This window comes from Natrix helvetica, assembly GCF_964273705.1.
Source record: "Natrix helvetica genome assembly, chromosome: 1".
NCBI lineage: Eukaryota > Metazoa > Chordata > Lepidosauria > Squamata > Natricidae > Natrix > Natrix helvetica.
The window spans coordinates 140,396,653-140,423,444 of NC_138548.1; the positions used below are offsets into that span (position 1 = coordinate 140,396,653).

The window sequence follows — 26,792 nt, forward strand, 5'->3', positions numbered from 1 at the left end:
TCCTCAGCTCTTGTTTATAGTTCCCAAATACCCCTTTTGAGATCTGGGATTACTTGCAAATGATATTACAGAAGGTTGAGTGCTTAGATTAGCAATTTTAACTTAGGTTTCTATCTGGAGAATGGACAACAATGATCATAATTCCCAAATGGCATAGACAGTGATTATTGCTAATGGAAGTTGCAAACTAGATCTGGGGAATTCAGATGCTTGTAAATGCTGATAGTCGAAAACTATTTACTGTGTTTCCCTGAAAATAAGACAGGGTTTTATTTTCTTTTGACCCCTGAAATAAGTGCTTGGCCTTATTTTCGGGAAGGTCTTATTATTTTTGAGGTGCAGGAGGCGGCGAGTGTGGTCACCTTGTGGCTGCTGCAGTGTTGCAATATTTTCAGGGACGGCTTATTTTCGGGGAAGAATTATTTTAGCACATGCACTCAAAAGCCCGATTAGATTTATTATCCGAGGAGGTATTATTTTCAGGGGAACAGGGTAGATAATTTCTTATTATGAAAGAAAAAAATGTTAAACTTTTTAATAAAATGTGTTAAGAGGATTACATCATAGTCTGCTTTTTGTTCGTTTATTTTTGGCTGACTTCTAGACTAGTGTTCATCTTACTGCTAACAAGCTGGATAATTGAGAAAAACATCAAAATACTGATTTATTTTATAGTCAACTTGCCATATGCCCCTGATCACATTTGGTTTTATTGTAGCGACACTGTTTATCATCTCTTATTATTCTCTGGGAATAGTTTTTAAGCAATGGCAAATCTTGGCTTTGAAACTGATACCAGTTCAGGAGCAAGAAGGAGGAAGAATTGGAATGTGGCTGTCAGTGGGCCATTTTTCCTCAATCTGTATCTCAGTCAAAGATATTGATGATGATAATATTCTCTGACTTAAACGTACTTTTTAAAATCAAAGCACTAGATATATATTAATAGAATCTGAGGTGTCAAATTTCTGCTTAGTTTGCAGATGCTGAAAGTTATTTTGCCACTTGTACAACTGACAATACTGTGAATAGTTCTTTGGTAAGTTTTCTCATTTAAGAATTGTATTGCCATATGGCAATATTTATTCATTTCTCTTTTTTAAATTTCTCTTTAAAATAAAAATAGATCAGAAAAAGATACCTTGCAGTTTTTAACAAAAGGTGATTAAACATGATAAAGAGAACCATAGTAACAAATATTTCTGATTTGCAAACGCATTTTATATTTGGCTTTGGGAAATAAGTCTTATAGTTCAAGATTACTTCAGTCACTTGTTTGCATAAAGCTATTTTGGTTATTGTGTAGTGGTTAAGACATCAGGATAGAAACCGGGACTTTCTGAGTTCTAGTTCCACCTGGGGCACAAAGGCAGCTGGATGACCTTGGGCCAGTCACTTCATCAGAGCTCTAGGAAGGAGGCAATGACAAATCACTTCTGAAAAACCTTGTGGGAAGACTACAGGGCCTTCATTGAATGGTAGAAAACATGTGATGGGCCAAAATACCATCTTATAATGCAAAAAGAAGTTTTTATATGGTTAGCTGTACCTCTCTCAACCAACACCATCAAACCATCTAAGTGAAAATTAATTCAACAGGGAAGGTTTTGCTTTCTTTTCTGATAGTTTGTTTTAGGATTATCTTGCACTGAAATCCTTGCTAATTATTGCATTCTCATTGAACTATGTCTGAAAATCCAGAAAGGGACTATGTTTGCAGGGATGCAAAACCAATTTAAATCTGCGGGTCACTTTGAATGTTAACTGGCCTGCGCACATGTGAATACAAGTGTCTTTATAATAATAATAATAATAAATTGAATTTATTAGCCGCTCCCTTTCCAAGTAGGACTCGGGGCGGCGTACAATGGAGCATATAAAACATAGAAAATGTATAAAAACAAATAGACATACATACATACCAAACACATATACACATACACGGACACGGACACGGAGGAGGTAACAAATTACATCATATAGACAGTTAAAATTAGCATTAAAATACCCCAATTGTAAGAATTGTAATTAAGGACCAATTTGATGTTATTGTACCAAAATAAATTTCTTTATTTCTAAAAAGATACATGCTTTTCAGAATTGGGATAGTCAGTTTGCTCGGTCATAAAATGGATCTGTGCATGTAGGGAAGTCCATCAATTTACATGAAGATCATGAGGGTTATATTTTCTACTTGGTGGAGGGCCTCCTATAGAAATGAGAAGGTTGTGCTTGAAATTCTGGGTATGCCAAATAAACAGCTGATCTAAGCAGTGGGATTTTAATTCTATTTAGTTCTATAGAGTGTTGAGTACCTTTTTGTTCATCACATTGCCCAAAGCTCTTGATTTTGTTTTGATAACTGTGTTACATGACTGGGAATTGGTTACGTTGCATTTCAGAGTGAACCTTTGTATGTTCCTGTAAAGTTTCATGATTTGCCAAGTGAAAAAAGTAGCAGCATTAACAGTGATGCTGAAAAAAGTAAGTACATATTTCAGAATTTTAAAAACATATTTTTATATCACCCACTGTATCCCCATGAAATAATGGAAGTACAGTATGAAAATCCATAGTTAATAGCTTTTGCTTTTTAGTTAACTATTTTGTGTCCCTATATATATTTTGTAAATGTAAACTGAAATTTTTTTACATTTGCAATATGGATTAGACACCTTTAGTGTTTATTTTTATTTATCTGTCTTAGAGGAATTAAATTTGAATATATAGATGAAGCTAAAAGATGTTTTGTTGTTCTACTCCTATTTCTTTAGAAAACAAGAATCTAGAACTAGAAACAGCATTTTTCATTTTGGTACACTTAGTTAGCCTTTGGTTGAATTAACCACAAGATGGAGTAAAAGTCATGCCATACTTAAAATCAAAAGTGTAATGTTAAATGCATGAATCAGGTTTTAAAGACCAAATTCATGAAAAATACATTCCTGGTAGAAAGCAAATCAGTTACTCTAAAAATTAAGAAATTCTGTCTTTTTCTTTAAATAAATGCAATCAGTACAAATCAAAACCTCTTAGAGTAAAATGTGCAGTTCCAGCTTATCTTTTCTGTATACAAGCTAATTCATGCTGCTGATATAAACTGTTCAAACATGGGGAGAAACCTTATCTTGTTGATTGTTTTTCTGTTCCAGTCTAATACACACCATTTTTTTCCCCACCTAAAGCTCCCAAAAAACCTCGTGTAAGATTCAGTAACATTATGGAGATTCGACAACTCCCAGCAAGTCATGCACTGGAAGCAAAGCTGTCTCGTATGTCTTACCCAACAGTTAAAGAGCAGGATTCAATATTAAAAGCTGTAGGGAAGCTTACTGCACTCCAAGTAGCCAAAATCAGCTTTTTCTTTTGCTTTGTGGTACGTCATCTGTTTTTAATTGTTGCAGAGTATAAATTGAGTCTTTTAACTCTGGTATATTAATAGAAGACAAATCATTTGGGGTATCAACTGTTTAACCTTGTTCATACCATTTAGGGAACTGCATAATTTTGGCTTATCCCTTAATTGGTTAAAGTTCCAATTTAATGGAACTGACAGTTTTAATGAGCAAAAGCTTATATTCATCGTGATAAAAGATATATGTATATTATGGTTTCCTGCCTCTTGCAGTAATTCCCCAAACAAACAAACAAAACACCTTAACTAATTTGTTGTTTTTTATTCACTTGTAATTCTGTTGCTTCAAATTTTCTATCATCCATCAGACATCAAAACTTGGAATTATATTTTCCTTGCCTCCACTAGTGTGAAAGTGACAAAATTCCATGATTAATTTTCCAGAACTGATCTAGATTCATTAATACTCACATGGTGTTTTGAGTCAGGTAGTAGTACATTTTTAGATCTTAGAATATATTTGGTATTGATATGTACGCATTCCATTAATTTCAGTCATCACAAAATATAATTATATTCTAGCATTGAGATATATATATGCAAATTTAAGTTGCCTGTAAATTCACTCTGATGTCAGAAAACGTATTCAGCAGTTTGGAAAAAGGAACACATGGTTCCCCCCCCCCCCAAGTTCTTGAGAAATTAAGCTTTCTAACAGTTACATTTCCTCTTTTAATGCCTTTAATCCAGGAAAAAAGTTAATTTCTGTTAAATTAGCGATGATTAACTTGTCCTACCCTGTTTCCTCAAAAATAAGACCTCCCCAGATAATAAGCCCAATTGGGCTTTTGAGCGCATACGCTAAAATAAGTCCTCCCCTGAAAATAAGCCCTTCCCCAAAATATTGCAACACAGCAGCAGCCATGAAGTGACTATGCATGCCGCCTCCTGCACTTCAAAAATAATAAGACCTCCCCCCAAAATAAGGTCAAGTGTTTATTTCGAAGGTCAAAAGAAAATAAGACCCCGTCTTATTTTTGGGGAAATATGGTATTTGTTATAAAGGTTTGAATTCCATTAATTGGACTTTAGGTGAACAGTTATATGAATATATAATTAACTTTCTCTGATTTGAAAGTTGGCATTTTCATGTTCCAGTCAGTTTATGATTGCTGTGATTCAGGGCAAATCACAGAAAAATAGCAAAATATCTGTCTAATCTAGATGTATATTTACAATTACTATTATTTTGCAGCAGGCATTCGCCTCCCTATATATACATACTGTTAGCATTTTCATAAACTATCTGGAAGCAGGAGTAATTTTTTCCCCATTCACCAATGGGGAAAAAAAGAATATAGCTACCTGCCAACCCCCTTCTAGCCACTGTGCTTCCTAGATATTACCTTTCCTTAATGTTCTCTGAGTTTGGTTGTTTGCTTGCAGACTAGTGACATCATTGGTGCTAATCAGTATGGGGTTTCCTCCAAAGGTGGGTTGCTACTGGTTCGCACTGGTTCAGATGAACCAGTGGTGGAAATTGCGACTGGGTCACCAATTTCCCGGTAGGGATGGCAGGCTGGCCACACCCCTGAACCGGTTCCCCAGTCACCCATTCCATTGTGGCATGCTTTTTAGGCCTTTTTTAATATTCTGTGCATGTGCAGAACAATTTATAGGCAACTGCGCATACATGCACGCACAGCGAACTGGCAGTAATACGGGCAGCAACCCACCCCTGGTTTGCTCCCTATATACAGTAGCTTGCCCTGTCAATGTTGGTGGGGGTGTTGTTTTCTTCTTGGTGTTTCCTTCACTAGAGTATTGTTTTCTGCATGATTGTTTGTATGATTTAATCTCTCCTTGGCTGCTGGAGAGGTTCCTTCTTATCTTTTTTATTCTCTCTTGAATAATGTGTAAACACAGTTTATTTCTATGTGTCTATTGTGAGTTGATTTATTTGATGCCAAGTTTCCAGGAATTTTATAATATTTTTGGATTTATGTTGGTCTAGGGTGCTCACAGTTTCCAAGTTGAAACTGTAGTTGGATCTGTCCATGGGTTCTGAGATTAAGAAGTTTTCATCTTATCTTCTGGCTGCTAGTTGGTATTCATCAATGTGTTCGGATAGATTTCTGCCTGACTATTCTACATAGTGACTGTTACTGTATGTTGTAGATGAGTCCTGGCTTTAACTTCTTGAGCCATGGGTCTTTTGGCTTATATAAGATGATTTTGGGGGGCTTTAGTTACTGTATAAAAACAGCATAAACTATATATAAACAATATTTACTATATAGTATATAAGCTATGATAGATAGATGAACGGACGGACGGACAGACAGACAGACAGACATATGGAGGGAGCAAGCCCACACTTACTAGCATTGATGATGTTACCGAGTTGGATAATGAAACATCAGCAAGCAAACAACCAAACTGAGCACCAAGGAATCCTCAGCTCAGAATTACTTCCTGAGCTACATATATTCTCTTTTATTGCTACTTCTCCTTCCCTTTGTCATTTTTTTGTAAGCAGATCAGCATACTAACAAATAAAGCAATGGGGGGGGGGGGAAGCTCCTCATTACTATTTTCAAAGGATGACTATTTTCTTTCAGACCTTTTAAGGCTAATAAGCATAAATGCAGATGGACATAATAATGGAGGCTGGTGTTTTGCTCATCGTGTACTAGTTTCCTATTATTATTATTTTTAAGAAATGTATTTGAAAGAAAGTTACAAAAGGAAAGAGAGACTAGAACTTCCAAGACTGGTGTCAATAGATATACTCATGACAGGGAACCTCAGCCTGATATTTCTGTTTGTGTTATAATTGCCTAATCTTTTCCTTTTAAGTCATTGAAGGAGAAGTTGATCAAAAAGGTTTTGTTCTACCTCTTCTAGATTAAAAAAAGAAAGAAAGAACCCTCTTTCATTTGTCTACTTTTCCATTATTCCTCATCGATTTTTCTAGCAAATGCCTAGAAGAAGCAAATGGCTTTTCTTCTCAGGTTCAATCTGTATGAGAGGGAGGGAGGAGGAAGGAAGGAGAAAAAATATTTGAAACTGCAATAAGAAGTGGTGAGGACCACTGCTACTGAATGCATGGCTGTATAATCATGCAGGTACCCAACTGGTCTGCTAGCTAGGTGCAGGAAGCATACCAGTAGTGATGGCATTCAGGAAAATACAGAGCTGTGGGGTGATGTGAAAAATCTCTCCATGTTCCTTAAACAACAGTAGGGCATTGAATACTTAGGAAAATGAAACAAATCAAAAGTTATTCAAGGAGCAGACAGTCCTTCTCCAACTCCTGCAGCACTGTGAACAGAATTAAGGAACAGAGCCTGAAGAAGCAGATAACCCCAATTGCAGTGACCCTCTTCCATCCATCCATCAAACAAGGAATTGGGCAGCATCAATTTAAGATGTCACCAGGAGATGCTTACAGAGATGATCTTTTGGTAGTTGGACCTGGACTAAATGCCAGCAGCAGTGACCTACATGACAGCTAGAAGCTTCATAACACCAAAAAAAGCTGGCTGCAGCAGTAGAACCACATGAGTTGTAACATTGTTAGGATAATGACAGAAGAATTAAGAATCTTTAGAAAGTGTGTCAGAGGAATAAGAAGTGAACCCTGATAGATCAAAGGAGAAACAAACCAGTTTTTAGGGTCATTAATGATTAGGACCCTGAAGACAGATTTCTGTTGGGTCCAATATACCCATGCAGAAGTGGCCAATACCAACATTCCCATGAGTGATTTTCATGGTTCCAGCTGAAAGAAAGAGAGGTCTGGCAAGCTGAATTCCACAAGGCTGTGGAATTATTCTTTTCCCAAGAAGAGGAAAATGAAGTACTCATGGATTCTACAGAACACAGAAAGTGCAAAACATTAAAACAAAGCAAAGGACTGCGTATATGGATGCCAGATTTTTTCCTAGAAATAACAAAGGACACCAAATGTGTCAAGTCCCAATTCATTATCTGGATTTATACCTAGAAATTGAGTGGGAAGATCTGAGCTCCAGCTTTTCAGGTTTGGCAGTGGAATCTATCTTAATAATCACATGCCCACGCTCTATCTACATCTACAAAGTGATTTGGTGCATTTTTGAATGATGAGATTCTGGAGTTTATAGCAGAAGGGTACAAATGTGTTGTGTAGATAAACATTTGCCTCTGATCAACAAATGCATCTCTATCTTGTCACATTCAAATACCCCACTTCTTCAGAGATGCAAGCCTACCCTGTGTTTATACTCTATTGGGATATTGATGGGAATTGTCATTGTTTCATTTGATAAGTGTATAATGCTAGGGAAAATGGAAGAAAAGAGGACAAGAGGATCACAGCAGCAAAGTGGATGGAGTTGATTATGACAACATTGTGTACACCATTGTGAGTCCCAAAAGCTGGGAACAGTTCTTCTTGGAGAAAACTTACCTGTATAATCACTATGAATTGACACCAACTTGATAGCACTGTATCAGCCAAGAGTGCTAATAATATATTTTAAATGCTCCCTTGGGGTTCAGGAGGCCAATAATCTTTTATTTTCTCACAAAACAGATAATGTGAGAATTACACAATTCACTGTCAACTGAAGGGGTTAGTTGAATGCATTATGTTGAAATATTCTGCCAGCAAGAAACAGCTTCCTTCTAGCATTGCAGCTATACCATCAAAATACTCCTGCTAATAAACATCTGTAAGCAAACCACATGTATGAAATTGTCTACATTCATTAGACATTACCAGATAGACCAGTTTGCCTCAGCAGATGCTACTTTTGGTCACATGGCTCTATAGAAAGTGCTTTAATTTTTACTGTCCCTTCCTAAGAATACTGCTGCAGTATATCCTTTTGCTCTCCACCCCGTTTTTGGTGACTGGAAGTGTTGTGGAGCTTAATAGCAAATTATTCTTCGGAACCCTAAAAGATGGATTTAGCTGTCCCACTTTGCAATCAGGGACAGGAATCAGTGCAAGCAGCTAAATGTCAGATCTTCAGTGTACTGTTTATTATCAGGATGTGATAATTGATGGATAATGTCCTTTCCTACATTTCTATATCCCTATTGTCAGTTGCAAACACATGTGCCAATGCAGGAATTATGTAGTAAAAAAAGGTTTATTATAAACAGTTGAAGCCAATGCTCTAAAGCGGAGCTGTCAAACTTGCGGCCAATGGGCCAGATGCGTCACACACTGGCCACACCCATGTCCGGTTTAGCGAAGAGGTGGGGGAAAAATCACAATATGTCACATGATGCTGCTGTGACGCCACAAGTTTGACACCCCTGCTCTAAAGTGACTGAAAGAGGGTTTTCTTCTTAGAATAGGAAGAAGTCCTATCAGACTAGGTAGAGTTAACCTTTCTTTAGGATTTCTTTCTGGGATCAGAACAGTAGTTTACAGTAAAATCAGCTTCTCCTTTTTCTTAATACAGGCCAATTTTATTGTGTGTATGCTCTTGTTATGCTCTAAATATAGATTATTTAAATATTTTTAATGGTTTACAACACTTTTTTCTGACTTTCAAAGCAGTTGTTACAAACAAGAAATTGAATGTTATGCTAATATCTACTGTTTCATATTCTAGTGGTTCTTGGCAAATTTCTCTTATCAAGAAGCACTTTCAGACACTCAAGTGGCAATAGTTAACATTCTGTCATCAACCTCTGGTAAGTAATGAAGATATATTCTAAAACTGTTGTCCTACTTCATTCAAATAGCGTCTTCGTATTTAAGAAAAATACAGTTATCTATTTTGCATCACTTCTCTCAATGTTCTCTCACTTCTCTCATTATCAATGAGGGAGAGAGTAAATTGAAGGATTTCTTTTTTTCTTTTTTTAAAGGCATCTATGGAGGCAGGTATAACATGCATGATTAAGAAGTCAGGTTCAACAAGCAGACCTGTACAGGCTTATTCAGCAGCCTCATCAGTGGGATTGTTTAAAAGCTACGCTGATTATTACTGAGGATTGATTCCCATATTGTGATAGCATGATAGTAAACTAGCATGTGTGTGATTGTTAAAATTTCTGCAGTATTATTGGCCACCCATCTTGCCAAAGAGTAAGATTTACATGCTGCTAAACTGTAATAACCTCCTGGTGGTATACAGCAAAATAAAGTCAAAGCAGTACAATAACAGCAGATCAAAATAAAATCAAATTAACAAATCAAATCATTTATTTGATTAACAAATCAAATCCAGTTCCAGGTGTCACTCAGTCTCCAAAAAGTATGCTAAAGGAATGTAGTCTTCATACTTTTAGCCAGCATCATTCATTTGTAAATGTGATGAATAAATAAATAAAAATAATACAAGCTTTGTTAAATAAAAATGAATCTCATTTTTGCAACAAATATATATGAATCTCAGATTTTTTTCCCATTTTTAAAAAAGGGTTCTAATAATATTTTAACTTTGTTTAAAGAAATGCTGCTAGTATTTTTTAATCAATAAAGTTATATATAGTACAATGTTTTTAAAGTCTAAGAAATCCAATAAAATATGTTTGTTTGATTTTACTTTTAATTTCATTTAGGCCCAAGATTAATTAAAACCATTATCTTTTGATTATTATGTTTTCAGTCTTACATTTTTTATTTGATCATGCATAGCATATTCTTTTGTTCTTTTCACAGGATTATTTACCTTAATACTTGCTGCAGTGTTTCCAAGTAATAGTGGAGATAGATTTACCCTCTCAAAATTGTTAGCTGTCATTTTAAGGTAGGAATATAGACTTCTTAATCTTCAATTTTCTTTTCCCCAACAGGCTTGAGTTTTCTTACATTCTTCTAGATAGTTGGATTTAGTAGTGGAGATTTTGTTACTATTTTTAGATGCAGCTAGTTGTATACAGCTGCATGAAAAAATCATTCAAAGTAGTTTACAGAATGTGTGCTAGAAGTACTGCTTCTTTATTTCCACTGTCCTACTAAAGGGGCCATTTCTCAGCTGCATTATGAGCCATCTGAGCTTTGTTAGATTAATATCATCAAGTGAACCTTCTTAAATCAGCTAACTCTGTGGCATCACCGAAGATTAAATTCATATGTGATATTAAACTTTGGTTTAACATTTACTAATCATGTTTTATGGAATAAATTATGGTGGCTGGCTTCATACAATACATAAATTAAAACCAAATTCAAGTAATCTTAACTTACTGACCACAATTGGGACCAGCAACTCCTTTGCTAAGTGATGGGGATGTAAAGTGAAAGATCACGTAACCATGCCAATTTATGTCAGTTCCAGCTGTAGTTGTTAAGAAAGTCACCCACAGTTGTTAAGAGCAATGTCACATGACCATGCTTTCCTGCCAGCTTCCTCATTGATTTGGCTTGTAAGATGCTGGCTTTGAAGGTTACAACTGGCAATCACATGACCATGGGAAACTGATAGTTGTAAATGCACATCAATTGACAAGTGCCTGAATTTTAACTGTGTAATCATGGGGACACTGTTATGGCCACAACTTCAAGGACCTGTTGTAAAACTTATTCAGTGCCATCATAAATTTGAACAGTTGTTGAAAGAGCAGACGATAAGCAAGGACTATCTGTAAACCACAATATGGTTTGGTGTTATGTGTGAACAAGATCATGATTTGAGAATTTTTGTTAGTTGGAAGTGTTCAGTATCATATTCATGTACATCACCCTTATCATGATTTGTTTTAAGCAAGCTATTATGGCTAGAATCTCACATCTTGCTTACCAATTTTGGTTTAACATGAAAAACTGTGTCTTGTTTGACAAGCAACAGTGACCTACCATATTTTTCGGACTATAAGACCCACTGGTGTATAAGACGCATCAACATTTTGAAGAGGTAAGTAAGAAAAAAACGTTTGTGTCCTCCCCTGCCCCCAGAAGCACTCTGCAGGCTTCAGCAGGGCTGGGGAAAAGCAAAAATGACCCTGTTTTTACGAAAAACGGCTCATTTTTCCAAAAATGGGATGCGGGGATGGGGCTTTGGGAGGCCAAAAATGGCTGTATTCAGTATATAAGACGCACCAACATTTCCACACTCTTTTAGGGAGGGAAAGATGGATCTTATATTCTGAAAAATTTCAACAATGCTAAACTATTCAGGTACTCCTTGACTTACAACCATTCATTTAGTGATTGTTCGAAGTTACAGTGGCACTGAAATAGTGGCTTATGACCACATGCATACTTACATACATTGTGATCATACATACAACTGTTGCAGCATTATCAATGCTCACATCATCCAAATTTGGGCACTTGGCAACCAGCATGCATTTATGATGGTTTCAGCATCCCAGGGTCATGTGATCACCCTTAGTAACCTTCCCAACTGCCTTCTGATAAGCAAAGTCAATGGGGGAAGCCAGGTTCACTTAATAACAGCATGATTCAATTACCAACTGCAGCGATTCGCTTAACAACTGTGGTAAAGGTCATAAAATGGGGCAAAGCTCACTTAACAAATGCCTTGCTTAGCAGTGGAAATTTTGGGCTCAGTTGTGGCCATAAGTCAGGGGCTTACCTGTAAGACATTGATCTACTCTCCACAATTCAGTTCTGTTAAACTATTGGATTGATTTAAAATGAAGTGTGAGTCCAGAACCAGGGCTCAAAAGTGATGTGATCTCACCAAAAGAGGAATGTAGAAGAGCAGAGTGCATAATTCTGTGCTTGTTTGTGCAGCATACACATTCACATAGTTCAATGTTGTCCCTTCCCACAAATCATCTCAGGCATTCATTTATTGTGGACAGTAATCTCTAGCAAGTCAAAGGAGTTGAAATCATGCAGGAATTTGAAACTTTGCAACCCTGAACGTTCCACCTTCCTTTGTTTCACCCATATTTGCATTAAACCTCCTGATGGGCACCTATCAGAAGTGGTGAGGGAAAATATATGTTTGTTCTTACTTTATTCTAGATTAGGCTGGGCAAAGTTCAGTGAAGAGCTTCCTGCCATTCAGTTGATGTGATTCTCTTCGTGGAAGCAAAATAACACTGCAATTTGGTTCAGTGAGGCTCTTTGTGGGACCCGGTTGATTTCCTCTTTGCAGTGTGACTCTTCCAGCTTTGCAAATGCTGCTCAAAGCAAATACTGCAGTGAGGCAAATCCATAAAGCAGAGCAGAGGGAAGCAATATGGTAGTTTTTTTAAAAAACTTGGCGTTTAGAAGGGAGAGGGCCACATTCATTTGCAAAGCAGGTCCCAGTTGGGACTGTGGTCTTTGGACCTTCGTGGAAGGGAGACACTCCTACAAAAGTTTGCACAGCTTGCTTTGTGTGTGCTTGACCTCTCCTATAGAGCAGCTATGGAAAAAAGTGATAGCCTTACTAATGAGGTGCATCCATTGTGCCTCTGTAAGATTTCTATTTTCTACTTTATTTCCTCCCAAAAGCAGAAAAAAAAACCCTGTCCTAATATATGGTAAATACTAGTGCCCTGTCCTCTGTGGCACATGGAAGCAGAACCAAACCAACCAAGCTCAGACTCTTACATTTATAGTTGTTTTGGTTTGTAAACCATGGTTTATCACTTATGGTATATGGATTAATGGTCTATTCAAATAAACCATAATTAGTTTCACATGGTGTATGAATTCACCCCTGAGAAGTGGCTATTCCCAAGCCTAGTTTGTTATTTATAGAGAAATATTCATCAAACACCACCACCACCTTTCTTCTTCTTCTTCTTGTCTTGACGGGATGCACTTGGGATTGGCTTCTGCTAATCTATAATCTTTCTTTCTAGTTTTCCAGGTCATTATACTGGCAAAGAAATGTTCATTTTCCTTTAAAATCCCCCTTTTTCTGTAATTTTAAGAAAAATTGCTATTATTTAGTCTGTATAAACTATATATAATTTTGAGGACCATTGAAATACAACAATACTGGTATTAAGGCAGTGACGTGCAGTGAGGTTTATGACTGGTGAGGCTGGTGACGTCATCAAACCGCGTGGTTTCTCCGATTGCACGGGCACAGCCCAACCGGAGAAGTTTCTCTTCTCAGAAATGTCAGAAAGGGACAGGCAGGCTGCCACAGCTCCACTGAGAAGACATTTCTGAGAAGAGAAACTTCTCCTTTCTCCTCCCCCCCCCCACTCCCTTCTAGCACTGATGATGTTACCTAGGCATTTTTTGCATCGGGCGAGCCCGGATCCTTGCAAGGGGAATGGGATCACGTGTGCAGGAAGCTCCTCAGCGCCAGCCTCAGATCAGCGGGAGCCGCGGTCCCCTTCCCCTGCACACGTGGTCCCATTCCCCTCCTTCCTGAGCCAACATGAAGGGGACCACGGCTCCTGCTGATCTGAGGCTGGCGCTGAGGAGCCTCCTGCACACATGATCCTGTTCCCCTTGCAAGGATCCCGGGCTCGCCCGATGCAAAAAATGGCGAGATCGGTGCACTTGGGGCTGCTGCTGCGATGTCCAGGGAGGCTAAAGCAAGCCACGCGCCTCTCCCAACCACTTTCGCGGCTTCCCGGAGGTTTTTTTTTTTCATGATGAGAGCGGTGAGGCTCTGCCTCCCCTGCCTCCCCTGACTGCACGTCACTGTTAAGGCAATTGTAAACAGTCTTTATTGTTAACTCTTTCCACACAAACTGACTAAATTAACTATAATATAATGCTTTGTTTCTAAAATAGCATTGGAGGCGTTGTTATGGTGAATTTGTCTGGATCTGAAAAATCAGCAGGAAGAGATACAATAGGTATTTTTTAAAAAAATTCTTTACAGTGAATTGAAGTGATTGACGAATATTGCTTTATATTTTTAATTCAAAAAGTGACAAAAATACATGAAGGGTAGAAAGTCCGTTTTAATAGCTGAATCTGTAGTAAGTATTCATTTTGAAGGAATCGGCTTTTTTTTTAAAAAAAAAGTGAAATAATTTGCAGGACCTTAACAATTTTCTAATTTTGCGTAAATTATGCATTTGTATAATTTAGTAGCCTGCTAAACAAAAAGATTGCATTTCATAATCCAGTGGCAATACCTTGCTTTCTTATTTACAGGGTCTCTGTGGTCTCTGATGGGAGCTGTGCTGTATGCAATCTATATAGTTATGATAAAACGAAAAGTTGACAGAGAAGATAAGCTTGATATTCCAATGTTTTTTGGTAAGGACATATTTGAAGACACTGTTTTTCAACTTAGGACTGAATCTTGAACTTGATATTTTAAGTTCTGCAAAGTATACTTTGCGATGTAAGACTAACTCTTTGTTATGTGATTTGTTTGTTTATTCTGTTCCTGCAGGTTTTGTTGGCTTGTTTAACTTGCTGTTACTTTGGCCAGGCTTCTTCCTACTTCATTATACTGGATTTGAGGTCTTTGAATTTCCCAATAAATTAACCCTAATGTGCATAGTCATTAATGGCCTTGTTGGAACTGTTCTGTCTGAATTCCTCTGGTTGTGGTATGTTTGTTGCTTTGATTATTAGGTTTCTTAACAACAGTCTATATAGGACCAAATGAAATTGCTTTTCCATAATGTATGTTTTGGAAACTGCTGTCTTTACCAAGTATTGATTATGACACAATACCATGCATTGGAAAGCATCATTCCCTTCCTCTTCCGTTGTAATTCACCCAGACCAACATTGCTTATTAAATATTAAAAGCTAGAATGTGGTTTTACGTATCATGGTACGTAAATCATATTTTAAAAAGCCTTTAGAGTTGGATCCACAAATTATGGCCATAATTTGGTTAACAAGCCATTAAGGCTGAATTCACACATCAAACTATATTAATGTATTGTTTAACACAGTGTGTCTTGGAATGGTTTTTATAGCCATCACAACATGTGACACGATATGACATATGGCTGCTTGTCTAGACATAATGGTTATTAATTTCAGGTGATTGTTTTGGATTGATCCTAGAATGCTAGTGTACAGTTATAAAATTTGTGCATTTCCCAACAAACCTAAGGCTATAGGGATATCACAAATGAAGCTAAATTACATCAACTTAATAGCAGATGCAACTTTTATTGCCAATTCTTTGCTTGGAGAAGATAGCTGGCCATAGATGAATGGCAATAGAAGGCGGGAACTTTATCTATAATTGAAAGAGCAAAGTTCTATCTGCATGTGCATGGTTTTTAATCAGAACCATTATGTCTAAATATATCTTACACACATTTTCTAATTAGTTTGAATTGATTCCTTAGAATCAAATTATGGATATTCACGTTTGAAGGATAAGGCTGTGTAAGTGTTGCTATCTGTGCATGTAGATGACTTAGTCTTTCCTTTAATCAGTAAATGGTGAAAATCATCATATATGATATTGCTATAAAGACAAGAGCAATATATCTTTGGCATAAAATTTTTCAGAGCCAAATGAGTGAGTGAGTGAGAAAGAGAGAGAGAGACAGACATAATTTTTGTTTAACTGCCTCATTTAGCAACCACTCACAGTTTTGAAAAAAATAACTTTGCGGCCAGTCCTCTCATTTTTGACCCTTGCAGATCTGTAAATCAAAGGAAGTCATAAGCACAGTTACGATTTCACTTGGCAACCACTTTGCTTAACAACTAAGTTGCTGGTCCCAAATTGTGGTTCCTAAATGAGGAGGGCCTCTGTTGAAACATGGCAGTGTATGTTAGCAGCAGTTACAGATAGCAAGTACACTTTTTGGAATCAGTTATTCTAGATGTGTAACATTAGACTTCATTAACTGCATCTGAAAATCTTGAGGCATAGTGGAAGAGGTGGTTATCCTTCGATTTCTTTGACAGCTTACACTAAGCTCTGATATGATATATGTGTGGCAAATTAGTATACATGATATGCAAATAAATATGTATAACAGAAATACATGGTACGGTTAGAAAGATCCGATCAATACATTAAGAGGAAAATTATGAGTTTCCTAAGTATCTTGGTTTAAACAATATAACTAGGCCAAAATACCGGTACCTACAAATTCTGCAAAACTCTGGTATACACTTGTGAAATTTGTTTCTGTGACTCTAATTTTTTTTTAAACTCAAAACTTTGCATTTTAACATTTTTCCAGGGGCTGCTTTCTTACCTCATCACTTATAGGAACACTTGCCCTGAGCCTTACAATACCTCTGTCCATAATTGCTGACATATGCATGCAAAAGGTAATGTAAATTGTACTGAAGGCAGTGGTAAATATGACAGAAAATTCCAACAATTTTTTTTAAAATTCAATTTTTTAACTGAGCCCACCTTCTCATAATTTAAGAAAATCTTAAAAATTCCTAATGGAATCTTCATGGACAAAAGAAGAGTTCTAATGCTGTTGCAAAAATAAATGTAGATAATAGAATTTGCTTGCCCATCAATAGCTTTTAATGCTGTTGTTGCTGTTGTTATTATTTTTCCCACCTTTTCCTATATAATTTGAGGCAGTGAACATATTTAATAATCCTGCCTCCTGTTTTCCCCACAACAGCCCTGTAAAGTGATTTGGCTTATGAGTGAGTGACTGGTCCAAAGTAACCCAGTCAGTTTTCCTACTTAAAAGAGGCCGAGAACTCACAGTCTCCCATTTTCCAGACTGGCATATTAACTACACCAAACTGGCTCTCCATTGATGAAGCACAGGTGTTTGTTTGCAAGCAACAAAAAGCACTGCAATACAAACCCGCTGTTTTCGGAAAGTCTCATATAGATGTCATTGTAAGTTCCCCAAGTGAAATACTTTTCTAAATAGAGTGTTATCTCCCCCTTGTGGTGTTTTGCTTCAGGAATCAGAACAAGGCAGGATGTAATGGTAGCTGCAGTCTATTGTGTGCTAATATGAACCTGCCATTCATTCATTTATTAACTATTTATTTTATTTTTATCCTGCCTATTATTTATATAAATAACTCAAGGTAGCAAACACACTTTCCTCCTCCTATTTTCCCCACAGCAACCCTGTGAGGTGGTTTTGGACTGAGAGTGAGTCACCCAGTTAGTTTTCTTTTAAGCTAGTAATTGTTACATCATGAACATAAATTTAAAATATATTTATAGAGTAGGGGGAGATTTTACTGAATTCAGATTGTTCTTTTCATATAAAAGTTATGATTAGATAGGAATGTGTTTTTAAAAAGAAAATGTCTGCATCATTGTTTCAGGAAAGCAAACGAAGCAAAGCATCTTACTGGATCACTGAAATATCTTACTAGCAACAGTAGAAATATCATATGTTCTCCATATTTATTTCTAACATTGGTAAAATTTGACCTCACTGTGACACTTTAACTCTGAAGTGAGATATTTCATAGATAGTGTGAAATTAGCATTTAATGCAGCTGTCAGTTTTAACTGTCAGCTGTAACCTTGGTTGATGTCTATGTTAGTCACACAGTTCTGCCTCTTAAATTAAAGGATTCACACTTTATCAGTGTCCATTCCTGAAATGTTTTTCATCCCAAATATGAGATTATTTTATCTTATGGGCTTTATTCTCATCTACCACTTTCCTTTCCCTGCCCAAACTGTAAAGTTCATTCGTTGCCAAAACAGATCAAACATTTTTAGCTGTAGAGATCTACGTAGCTGCTTCAGGAACTTGAAATTTGTAACTAATTTAGAAGAACCATCAAAGAAATGTGACCCCCTTTATGGAAAGCATCATCCTTTTCCGCATTTGATTTCATTTGAATGAACATCATATTTCATCGTTGGAGAAACACCCCAGAGAGCCATATGCTTCTACACTCTTTTCTTTCACCTATTCTGATACAACTGCAAAGAGCAGAGAGAAACCATTATTTGATGAATTCAACATGAACACACAACGGGGCACGAGGAGTGGGAAACATGTGACTTAACAAGCATCAACCATAGCCAAGGTTGATGTCATTATGGAGCGTAATAGTTCAGATTGGGTAGACATTACTGAAACCAAGATTTACTTAAGATTCTGGCTAAAAATTCTTCTCATGTTCCCTTCTCCTTTTCTACAGCTCCTTACTGGCCTCCAAATGTCTCTTTCCTGATCCAAACGTATGACATATTTGTCTTTCCATTAACCTGCTTTTATTCTTGATAAAATATCAAATTGATCTTTTAATTTCAGGTCCAGTTTTCTTGGTTATTTTTTGCAGGGGCAATCCCTGTATTTTTTTCCTTTTTCATTGCAACACTTTTATGTCACTACAACAACTGGGATCCAGTAATGGTGGGAATTAGAAGAGTTTTTGTATTTATCTGCCGAAAACATCGTATTCAGAGGTAGGGTGATTTATTTGCTTCTTTCCTATCCATTTCATCTTTCTTCCCTTAATTTTTAAACTATGTCTTTACTATGTCATTTTTTTAATCACAAATCATTTCAAAATGAAATTTGTAAAGATCTTTCTGAACTTTGTAAGATCTGGTTTTAACTGATGATAAAGGAAATGATATGCTTTCCTTCTACTTTGACCTAAACATGAATACCTACTGAATGTCCTATTATTATAATTTATTTTCAGTAGTATTTTGATGTGTTATTATAAGAAACATTCTTTTCTTCACATCGTTCTGGAGAGTTCTGCTTATAGTTGTTCAAAAAAACTTGCTTGACTATCTAATATGAAACAGAAGATCTCAACATTACTCCAGTTGCTACGGAATTTTAAATCCGTATTGTTTGTCCTTAACAATTTCTTCCGGGCGATGTAAAGTAATATTCATCCCATTGCTATAGTTATGCTCTTTATAACATAATAATATGAATACATTTTAAAAGCCTCACAAGTCTGTAACATCCTATAGAACATCTGAAGAAAGCGAGCAATGTGAAAGTCTCATTGCAGTTCATAATGTTTCGCAAGAAGATGGAGAATGTGGTTGTTCTTAGGCAACAGGTACGTAATTGTAAATTAACTTCAACCTGTGCTAACAGAGAAACATGCTAATACACTGAATGAGCCCCTCCCCTTAGTTCAAGCCTAGCTGAAGGCCAGTCCTCCCCTGCTCCATTTTAGAGAACTCATAAACAATATCATTAACCTTGATGAGAATATTATTGCAAAATAATTTTATAATTAAATAACAATAAATGGGAATAATTGCTCATTACAGTGCTAAGTAAGCATGCCAAATATGTTGATCCTCATGATGCAGGTCAAATCATATGAGGAAAAAGTATTTTCCATTTTTATAGTCCATAGTTCTCTTTGTGGACCAAAATACTGAGCAGGATGGTACAGGATTGCATGCTTGGAATCAGTTAATTATCAGTAACTAGTTTAATTAATATAGATTAACATATCCTATCAAAGAAATGTATACTGTGATATAAGAGCATTAATGCTATATTTTCCCATTTTTTTAAATAGCGAAAGATGTCATGAAAACTCAGCGAAGAGACAATCACTTGGAAAGTCCTTATGGAATCATGTTTCAGTACCTCTTCTGAATCTTTAAATGTTTCAGTTCTTTTGAAACTTAAAAATATACAGATTCTTTTTCAGTTTCCAGTATTTAACCAGTTAGAGGAAATGCCAATCCTTTACGAAACCAGCTTGCCTTATAGAACTCAGCTGGTGAAATTACTTGACAAATCAAAGAGAATGCTGTTCCAATGATTTTCTTTTAAAAAAAGAAAACATTCATATTTTTGTTGAGTGCTGGATATTTTTACAAATACTTTTCATCTTCTGTAAAAAGTCATACTTTTGTAAAAATTTTCAAATGGAAAGATAAAACACCAGTTTACCTGTAATAGGTACGAATTATCACTTTGTGATGTATAAACTCTACTTGAATAATGAAAAAAAAACCAATTTATTGAATAACTTTATTATTGCAGAAGTTATTGTGGCTTTCAAATACTATACATATCTTCATATATATGAAAGCGTTGGTAATCATTTGGGTGCCTTGTGATATCTATTATGTCATAATAAATTCAAGATTTAAAAAAATAATGTATAAAGATAGTTACAAGTACTGTCTCAGTTTTGTAGATAAAATTTCTTCATAATATGTTACTATTCGCTTCATAGACTTTTTACACATTTTCAAATTAACTCATTCCATATTCCATTGAAAACAACAGATCTTTGGGTAGAATGCAAAATAGCAATAGCACTTAGACTTACATATCACTTCACAGTGCTTTACAGCACACTAAACGGATTACAGCATATTGCCTCCAACAATCATTTTATCGACCTCAGAAGGATGGAAGGCTGAGTCAATCTTGAGTCTGGTGAAATTCGAACTGCCAAATTGCAGTCAGCAGAAGTAGCCTGTGGTACTGCATTCTAAACACTGCGGCACCACAGCTCATAAAATAGATCAGTTTACATCTGGGGAATATGGGCTAATGATGTATGCCTGGAAATTGTGTGATTCAATGAAAAGAGGTCAAATCTAGAACCAGGTTCTTGTATATTGATTCTTCTTGCACACTGGATATTTCAAGATGCCATGACTTAATGATAGAAACATTTTGAATTTACCAGCCAGTTTGTAAATCAGCTTTCTTACTTTTAGGAAACAATTTTTAAAAATACAGGTAGTGACCTCAAGTTATGATGGCAATTGGAACCAGAATTTCCATTGCTACATGATGCAGTCATCAGTTATGATGTCACAAAACTGCATTGCTTAATGATAGCAATCCTGGCTGTCAAGGATGCTGTTGTAACCTTAGGACTGTTCAGATCATTAAGTGAGGGCCATAGTTTGGAAAAAGATGGAAGTCCCAGTCAAGATGGGCTGAAGGGAGAACGCCAGGAAGTGTAGGCAGGCGGGGCAATGGGCAGGTGCAAAGGAGTATGGCCAGGCAGGCAGCTGGATACTGGCGCCCTTCTGGGAAGGGTGGCCAAGGCTGGAAGTCCTCTGTGACAACATCACTACTGGCCAGGGCTATCCTTCCATTGGGCAGCAAGGTGGGGATATTTCTATGGGGCCTCCTTCAGGCATGGTAGGGATGCCTGGTGGTGATTTCTAACAGCTCCTTGGCTAAGGGCTTCTTTGCATGTCAAGGCAGCTGAAGGAATAGGGGCATCCACAGAGATGAAACAGCCCAAATTTTGTTCACATGATTTCAGACGCCCTATGATGGCCGGAACTTTGAAGACTGGTCGTAATTCCATTTTCTGGAAGTACTGTTAGATGTAACTCGAGGACTAACTATAGCATGCTGACTGAAATGGGGAAAACTACAAGTAGTGCTCAATTTATGACCACAATTGAGCCCAACATTTCTGTTGTTAAGTGAGACATTCATTAAGTGAGTTTAGACTCATTTTACAATATTTCTTGCCACAGTTGTTAAGTGAATCACTGCAGTTGATAAGCTAGTAATACAGTTGTTAAGGGAATCTGGTTTCCCCATTGGTTTTGCTTGTTCAAAGGTTGCAAAAACTGCAAAAACTGATCACATGAGAACTTGGGACACAGCAACAATCATAATTATGAACCAGTTGCCAAGCATTTTAATTTTGATCACATGACTAGGGGACGCTACAAAAGTGTGAAAAATGGTCGTAAGCTACTTTTTCAGTGCCATTATAACTTTGAACAATCACTAAATGAACTGTTGTATGTCGAGGACTACCTGTATTCCTTAACTATAGAAACTCCCCCCCCCCAATAAATGTGATGGTTTTAAAATGGAAAATACATATAGACCATTCAATTGGAACAACTTGCAAAAGTCAATGGAGTTTTATTTGCATAAAACTAGTTCTCGTTTAGCAGCCACAACTGGGACTGACAACACGGTCATTAAGTGAAGTGGTCACTAAGTGAAAGTGCAACACTGCTTTATTTTACAGATTTGCGAAGGTCATAAATATGAGGATTGCTCATAAAATTACTTTTTTTATCACTGTCATAATTGAACAGATGCTTAAGAAGGAAGCCATTAAATGTGGATTACCTGTATTACAGATAATTGCATTGAACCTGCCCAAGGGGATCCACAAAGCCAATTGGAGCTATTTTCTTCATATTCTGGATACAGAAGAAACTGGAAAAAATAATACGTTGGTTTAGGAGAGGCTTTGATTTGATCAACCATAACTTTTACATTACACAATGATACACAGCATTCTGCATATCATTATGGGAATAAATGCTGGAAATAACAGAGTTGGATATTTATGCAAATATTCTTGGATGACTACACATCAACATGGTTATCACCAATGAACTAGAAATATGGATTTCCTGTGATTCCCAAGCAGTACTCTTGAATCAAAGGCTTTATGGATACCAAATAGCCTTCCAATTTGCAAAATAGGTCACATCCAGCATTTATATGACTTTTACTACTGTAGTTCAACTTCTAAATACAGATGATGCTCAACTTGCCACTTTTAACAATGGTTCAAAATTATGCCAACCTTGGGAGGAAAAAAGTGACTTATGAGCTGTACTCGCATTTATGACCATTGCACAACCTCTGTGGTCACATGATTGCAATTCGGATATTTGGCAACCAACTTGTATTTGTGACTGGTTACAGTAGCTTGTAGGCATGTGATTTCCGACCCTTTTTTCTGATATCCAGCAAAAATCACACATTGGAAAGGGTGGGTTTGCTTAATTGCCATTAATTAATTACCATTGTAAAAAGTGTAAGTCAACAACTTGACTTACAATCACAACTTAGAACAGAAATTCTGGTCCCAATTTTGGTGGAATGTCAAGATGCTCTACATATGTAAGATGATGGTGCTAAAACAAGGTTGATCTTTTCAGGAAATACTTTCACTATATTCTGAGGAAATGTTTATAGGTAGTCCTCAAGTTATGAACATTCACTTGGTGACCGCTGTGCAGGGCAGCAAGGCTGGCAGAAGCAAGGTGGCCAAAAGGACAGAAAGGTGAAGAGTTGAAGAGAAGTCAGTGACTTGCCTTACGGAAGTTTAAAGCTGGCAGGGACCAAGCTGAGACTGGCTTGAATTGGACTGGATCCTCTCTTAACCACTAGTGGGTTTTGGTTAACAATAACAGCAAGTAGTGCCCAGATTGCCATTGCTAAGTGATGCATTACATGATACTTGCTTTATGGCCGCATCTCTTAGTGATGGAAATTCTTAATTTATTTACACTGAGTTAATATTGGAGACACAAAGACAGTCTACCTGAAAACAGTCTTCCTATTCAGCCGAAAAGGTTAACCATCACTGTCCTAGATATTTTAAGATCAAAGCCAACAGCTTTATTGGAAAAATATCTGAGGTGGAGACTGATAATGCCTATACAGTGGAACATTTGGGCATAAATAAAAAAGAAAGGTTAATTCAAGAAGCCTTTTGATTGTTCACAGACACAGATTTTTCTCCAATAAAACGATTACATTGCTTGAAAAAGATAAATTTGCTCAACCTGCACTCAGACAAACTCCACTTAGCCACTGCACGCATGACCCACTCACTGATTCCAGGCCTCCACCTAGGTTTCAAAGGCAATCCATATTGAGCAGTTCAAAGACAGTTTCTTGTGCATCTGACAGGAATTTTCCTATTGTCATGCCTCAAGATTCTACCTGCAAGTATAGTAATTGAAAAACAAATGACTTGAAAGGACGCTTTCCATGTCAATAATGTTGTGGCTACAGTTGATTCTGTGGATTGTCCCTTATTCTCTGATACTGGACACTTTCCCCCATCCCTTCGTCCTCTTTTGGCTGTGGAGACCAGATCCCAAGCTCCTTTGATGCCAGGCCCCAACAACCAAGAATGACATGAGAGTTACTTCCGAGTAGTTTCTTTACTGCTGCTCACCTATAGACAGAAATCTCGCCAGACTAAAGCACTTATTTGCATAACTGTTAGATATACTCTGTGAACTACCAGGTGGGAATCCGCCTTTGTTCTTCCTGCAGACCAAAGATTCCGAGCTTCTTTGTCACTTTCCTCCCTGAGAAAGTGCTCCTGTTTCCTGCAACTCTGGACTATATCTATGTTCAATTTTAAGCAGGTCCATCAATAGCATTAATAGCAATTGCATGTAGTAGACTAAAGCTGACAGCTTTTTTACCCAAACACCGCACAATTCTAAAACTAACCATCTTGCCCCATTTCTTCACACAATAGAAAGTGTAAGGTATTGTGCTTCCTCTGCAGTTTCCTTTCTTTGTTTCATTGTGCAGTCAGGACACAATGCCACTGCTATTGGGGGTTCCTGTCTGTCTACCTGTCTGTATTCACAAATTCACTGATCACAGGATCATTCAACTCTGTTCCATTTTAATTAGATCATACTTCAAATACTATGTCCATTATGGGCAATACATTATATCTATCTAGCTTTGTCTGTCTGTCTCCATCATCTACCCATCATCCATCCAACCAACCATCCATCCATCATCTATCTATCATCTATCTATCTATCTATCTATCTATCTATCTATCTATCTATCTATCATCTATCATCTTTCAAGAAAGAAGAAAGAAAGAAAGAAAGAAAGAAAGAAAGAAAGAAAGAAAGAAAGAAAGAAAGAAAGAAAAAAAGAAAGTAAGAAAGAAAGAAAAAGAAAGACAGACAGACAGTATTTATGCTTCTACTCTGATTTGGGAATAAGTATATTAGTAGATTTGAAAAGAAATCTGGGGCAACTGAAGGAAACTTGGCATTTCATTTTCCATCCTACTCTGGCTATGCAGAAGCTGGATGAGGGAACTGGCCTCTACGGGGTAGGCCTATACAGGCGGGCATCGGGAGAAAGCCCTAAACCTTGCACCCTGGAATCACCCTGTAGAAATGCTATAGTAATAGATATGTCTGGTTCTGAAAAAAATCATTCTCAGTCTGAGAAACAACAATACAAACTCGCAATTTGCAAAGTGCTTTTATGTATCAGAATTTGTATATCCTAGGAGATGGTGCTACCTTATCTAACTTCATTTTGACACCTGATACCATTCAGTCTTTGGAGAACTGTCTTTCTTACCTGATCAAAAATAGACTAAGACTAAACTAAGAACAAATCCATGACAAGCCCAGAGTACCTATGTTTCTGGTTCACTGCTGATAACCATGTTGATGAATAGTCATCCAATAATATTTTCATAACTAACTAATAGGGAAGAGTATAATCACCTTCCAGTCTATGAAGACTAAATTCCATGCCCTTGCTTCTAATTTGGGCATTCCCATCTCAAGCCTGAGGGCTGTACTCCTTGGGGCCACATGTAAAGGCCTGTCAGCTTAGACAAGAAGCACACCCAGGAGAATTAATTCTGTCTTTATTGTGAAGTTATATCAACAATCTTGCAAGTCTAAAAGTACATCTGTTTCCCCATCACTTTCACAGTCCAAGAAACAGGGAGGGTCCATTCTAAGACATTTGTCACTCTCCCATTCCTTCTGTGGGCTTACCTTTCTCTGTTCTGATCATTACCTACCATTCAGCCCTTCCTCGTGACTCCCAGGTCATTCCCACATAGCATGACAGGACCTTAAAAGTTTGCTTGCATAAGTTCACTTTTTGTAAACTGTAGATTAATATTTGGCCTCCAAATCAAACTTGGATAAGGGTTATGGCACTGGTCAGTTTTAAAGCTGCTGGTATTAATTCCATTCCATTAATTCTTCTTTGGAATAAGACAATTTCTTGATAGCTGTGGAGAACTTTGAGACTACACATTCCTCATGGGCTTTCCAAGCCTTCTGTGAATGGACAACTTTTCCCAGATATTTAAAATGAGCACCTCAGTTTTATTTCCATTTATTATCGAACTAAATTGCTTTCATTTCCTTGAAAACACCAGCACTTTACCTTTTTGATCACTTATAATCAGCTGGTTTGATCTGCTAATTGGGTTATGGCTTTCATAGCCTTTCTGGGAATAGCATGTACTAAAGCTATGAAAAGCAGCACAACGCAGGTACATGCCCCATTGTGAGGGCAGCAAGATTTAGAATGGCTTGATATTCTACTGGCTTTGGCATGGGAGGAAATTCTAGCAAGGCAACTATGGGGACTTGCCCTTATAGTTGAAACAACAGTATTACAAATGTACAAATGTTTTCCCCAGTAAAAACAAGCACACAGTAATGATTAATATGTTACTGTTTGATTGAGAATGGTAGACAAACATGGTTAAATGATAGTTCCTGACTAAATTATGTCTCCATAGTAAATGTTGCTGCCTTCAAAAACGAGAAAAAGAAAGTTCCAGCAAAACAAAGACTTGACTTGACAACAATACTGGAAAAGTCTAGAACAGAGTATAAATAAATAATCTCTAAGCATGTAATAGTCAGTGGGAAAACTATGAGCATACACCAGTGACGTGCGGTCAGTGGAGGCAAGGGAGGCAGGGCCTCACCTCTCTTCATGGAATAATAGTATAAAATATTATATACTATATATATATATAATATTATATACATCCGTCCGGCCGTGCCCGGGAGCTGCGGAGGCAGAAATGTTGTCGGCGCCTCCGGATGACGAACCAGTCGCTTGCTTTCGTCATCGGGAGGCCGATAACATT

General features: G+C 37.0%; 1 protein-coding gene across 3 annotated transcripts in view; it reads left to right on the forward strand.

Moving 5' to 3' along the window:
* SLC35F5 (solute carrier family 35 member F5) overlaps positions 1 to 20,324 on the forward strand; it is a 34,958-nt gene extending 14,634 nt beyond the window's left edge. For 2 of the 3 annotated variants that reach the window (XM_081939851.1, XM_081939850.1), the window contains exons 7-18: positions 977 to 1,039; positions 2,403 to 2,484; positions 3,186 to 3,376; positions 8,968 to 9,049; positions 10,023 to 10,110; positions 14,019 to 14,083; positions 14,388 to 14,492; positions 14,632 to 14,791; positions 16,403 to 16,493; positions 18,425 to 18,579; positions 19,105 to 19,196; positions 19,671 to 20,324. In XM_081939851.1, the coding sequence (XP_081795977.1) occupies positions 977 to 1,039; positions 2,403 to 2,484; positions 3,186 to 3,376; positions 8,968 to 9,049; positions 10,023 to 10,110; positions 14,019 to 14,083; positions 14,388 to 14,492; positions 14,632 to 14,791; positions 16,403 to 16,493; positions 18,425 to 18,579; positions 19,105 to 19,189 (1,167 nt within the window). In that variant the 3' untranslated portion in view covers positions 19,190 to 19,196; positions 19,671 to 20,324. The remainder of the gene's footprint in view (positions 1 to 976; positions 1,040 to 2,402; positions 2,485 to 3,185; positions 3,377 to 8,967; positions 9,050 to 10,022; positions 10,111 to 14,018; positions 14,084 to 14,387; positions 14,493 to 14,631; positions 14,792 to 16,402; positions 16,494 to 18,424; positions 18,580 to 19,104; positions 19,197 to 19,670) is intronic. The other variant, XM_081939852.1, reaches the window with a different exon arrangement.
* The last annotated feature ends 6,468 nt before the right edge of the window (positions 20,325 to 26,792 follow it).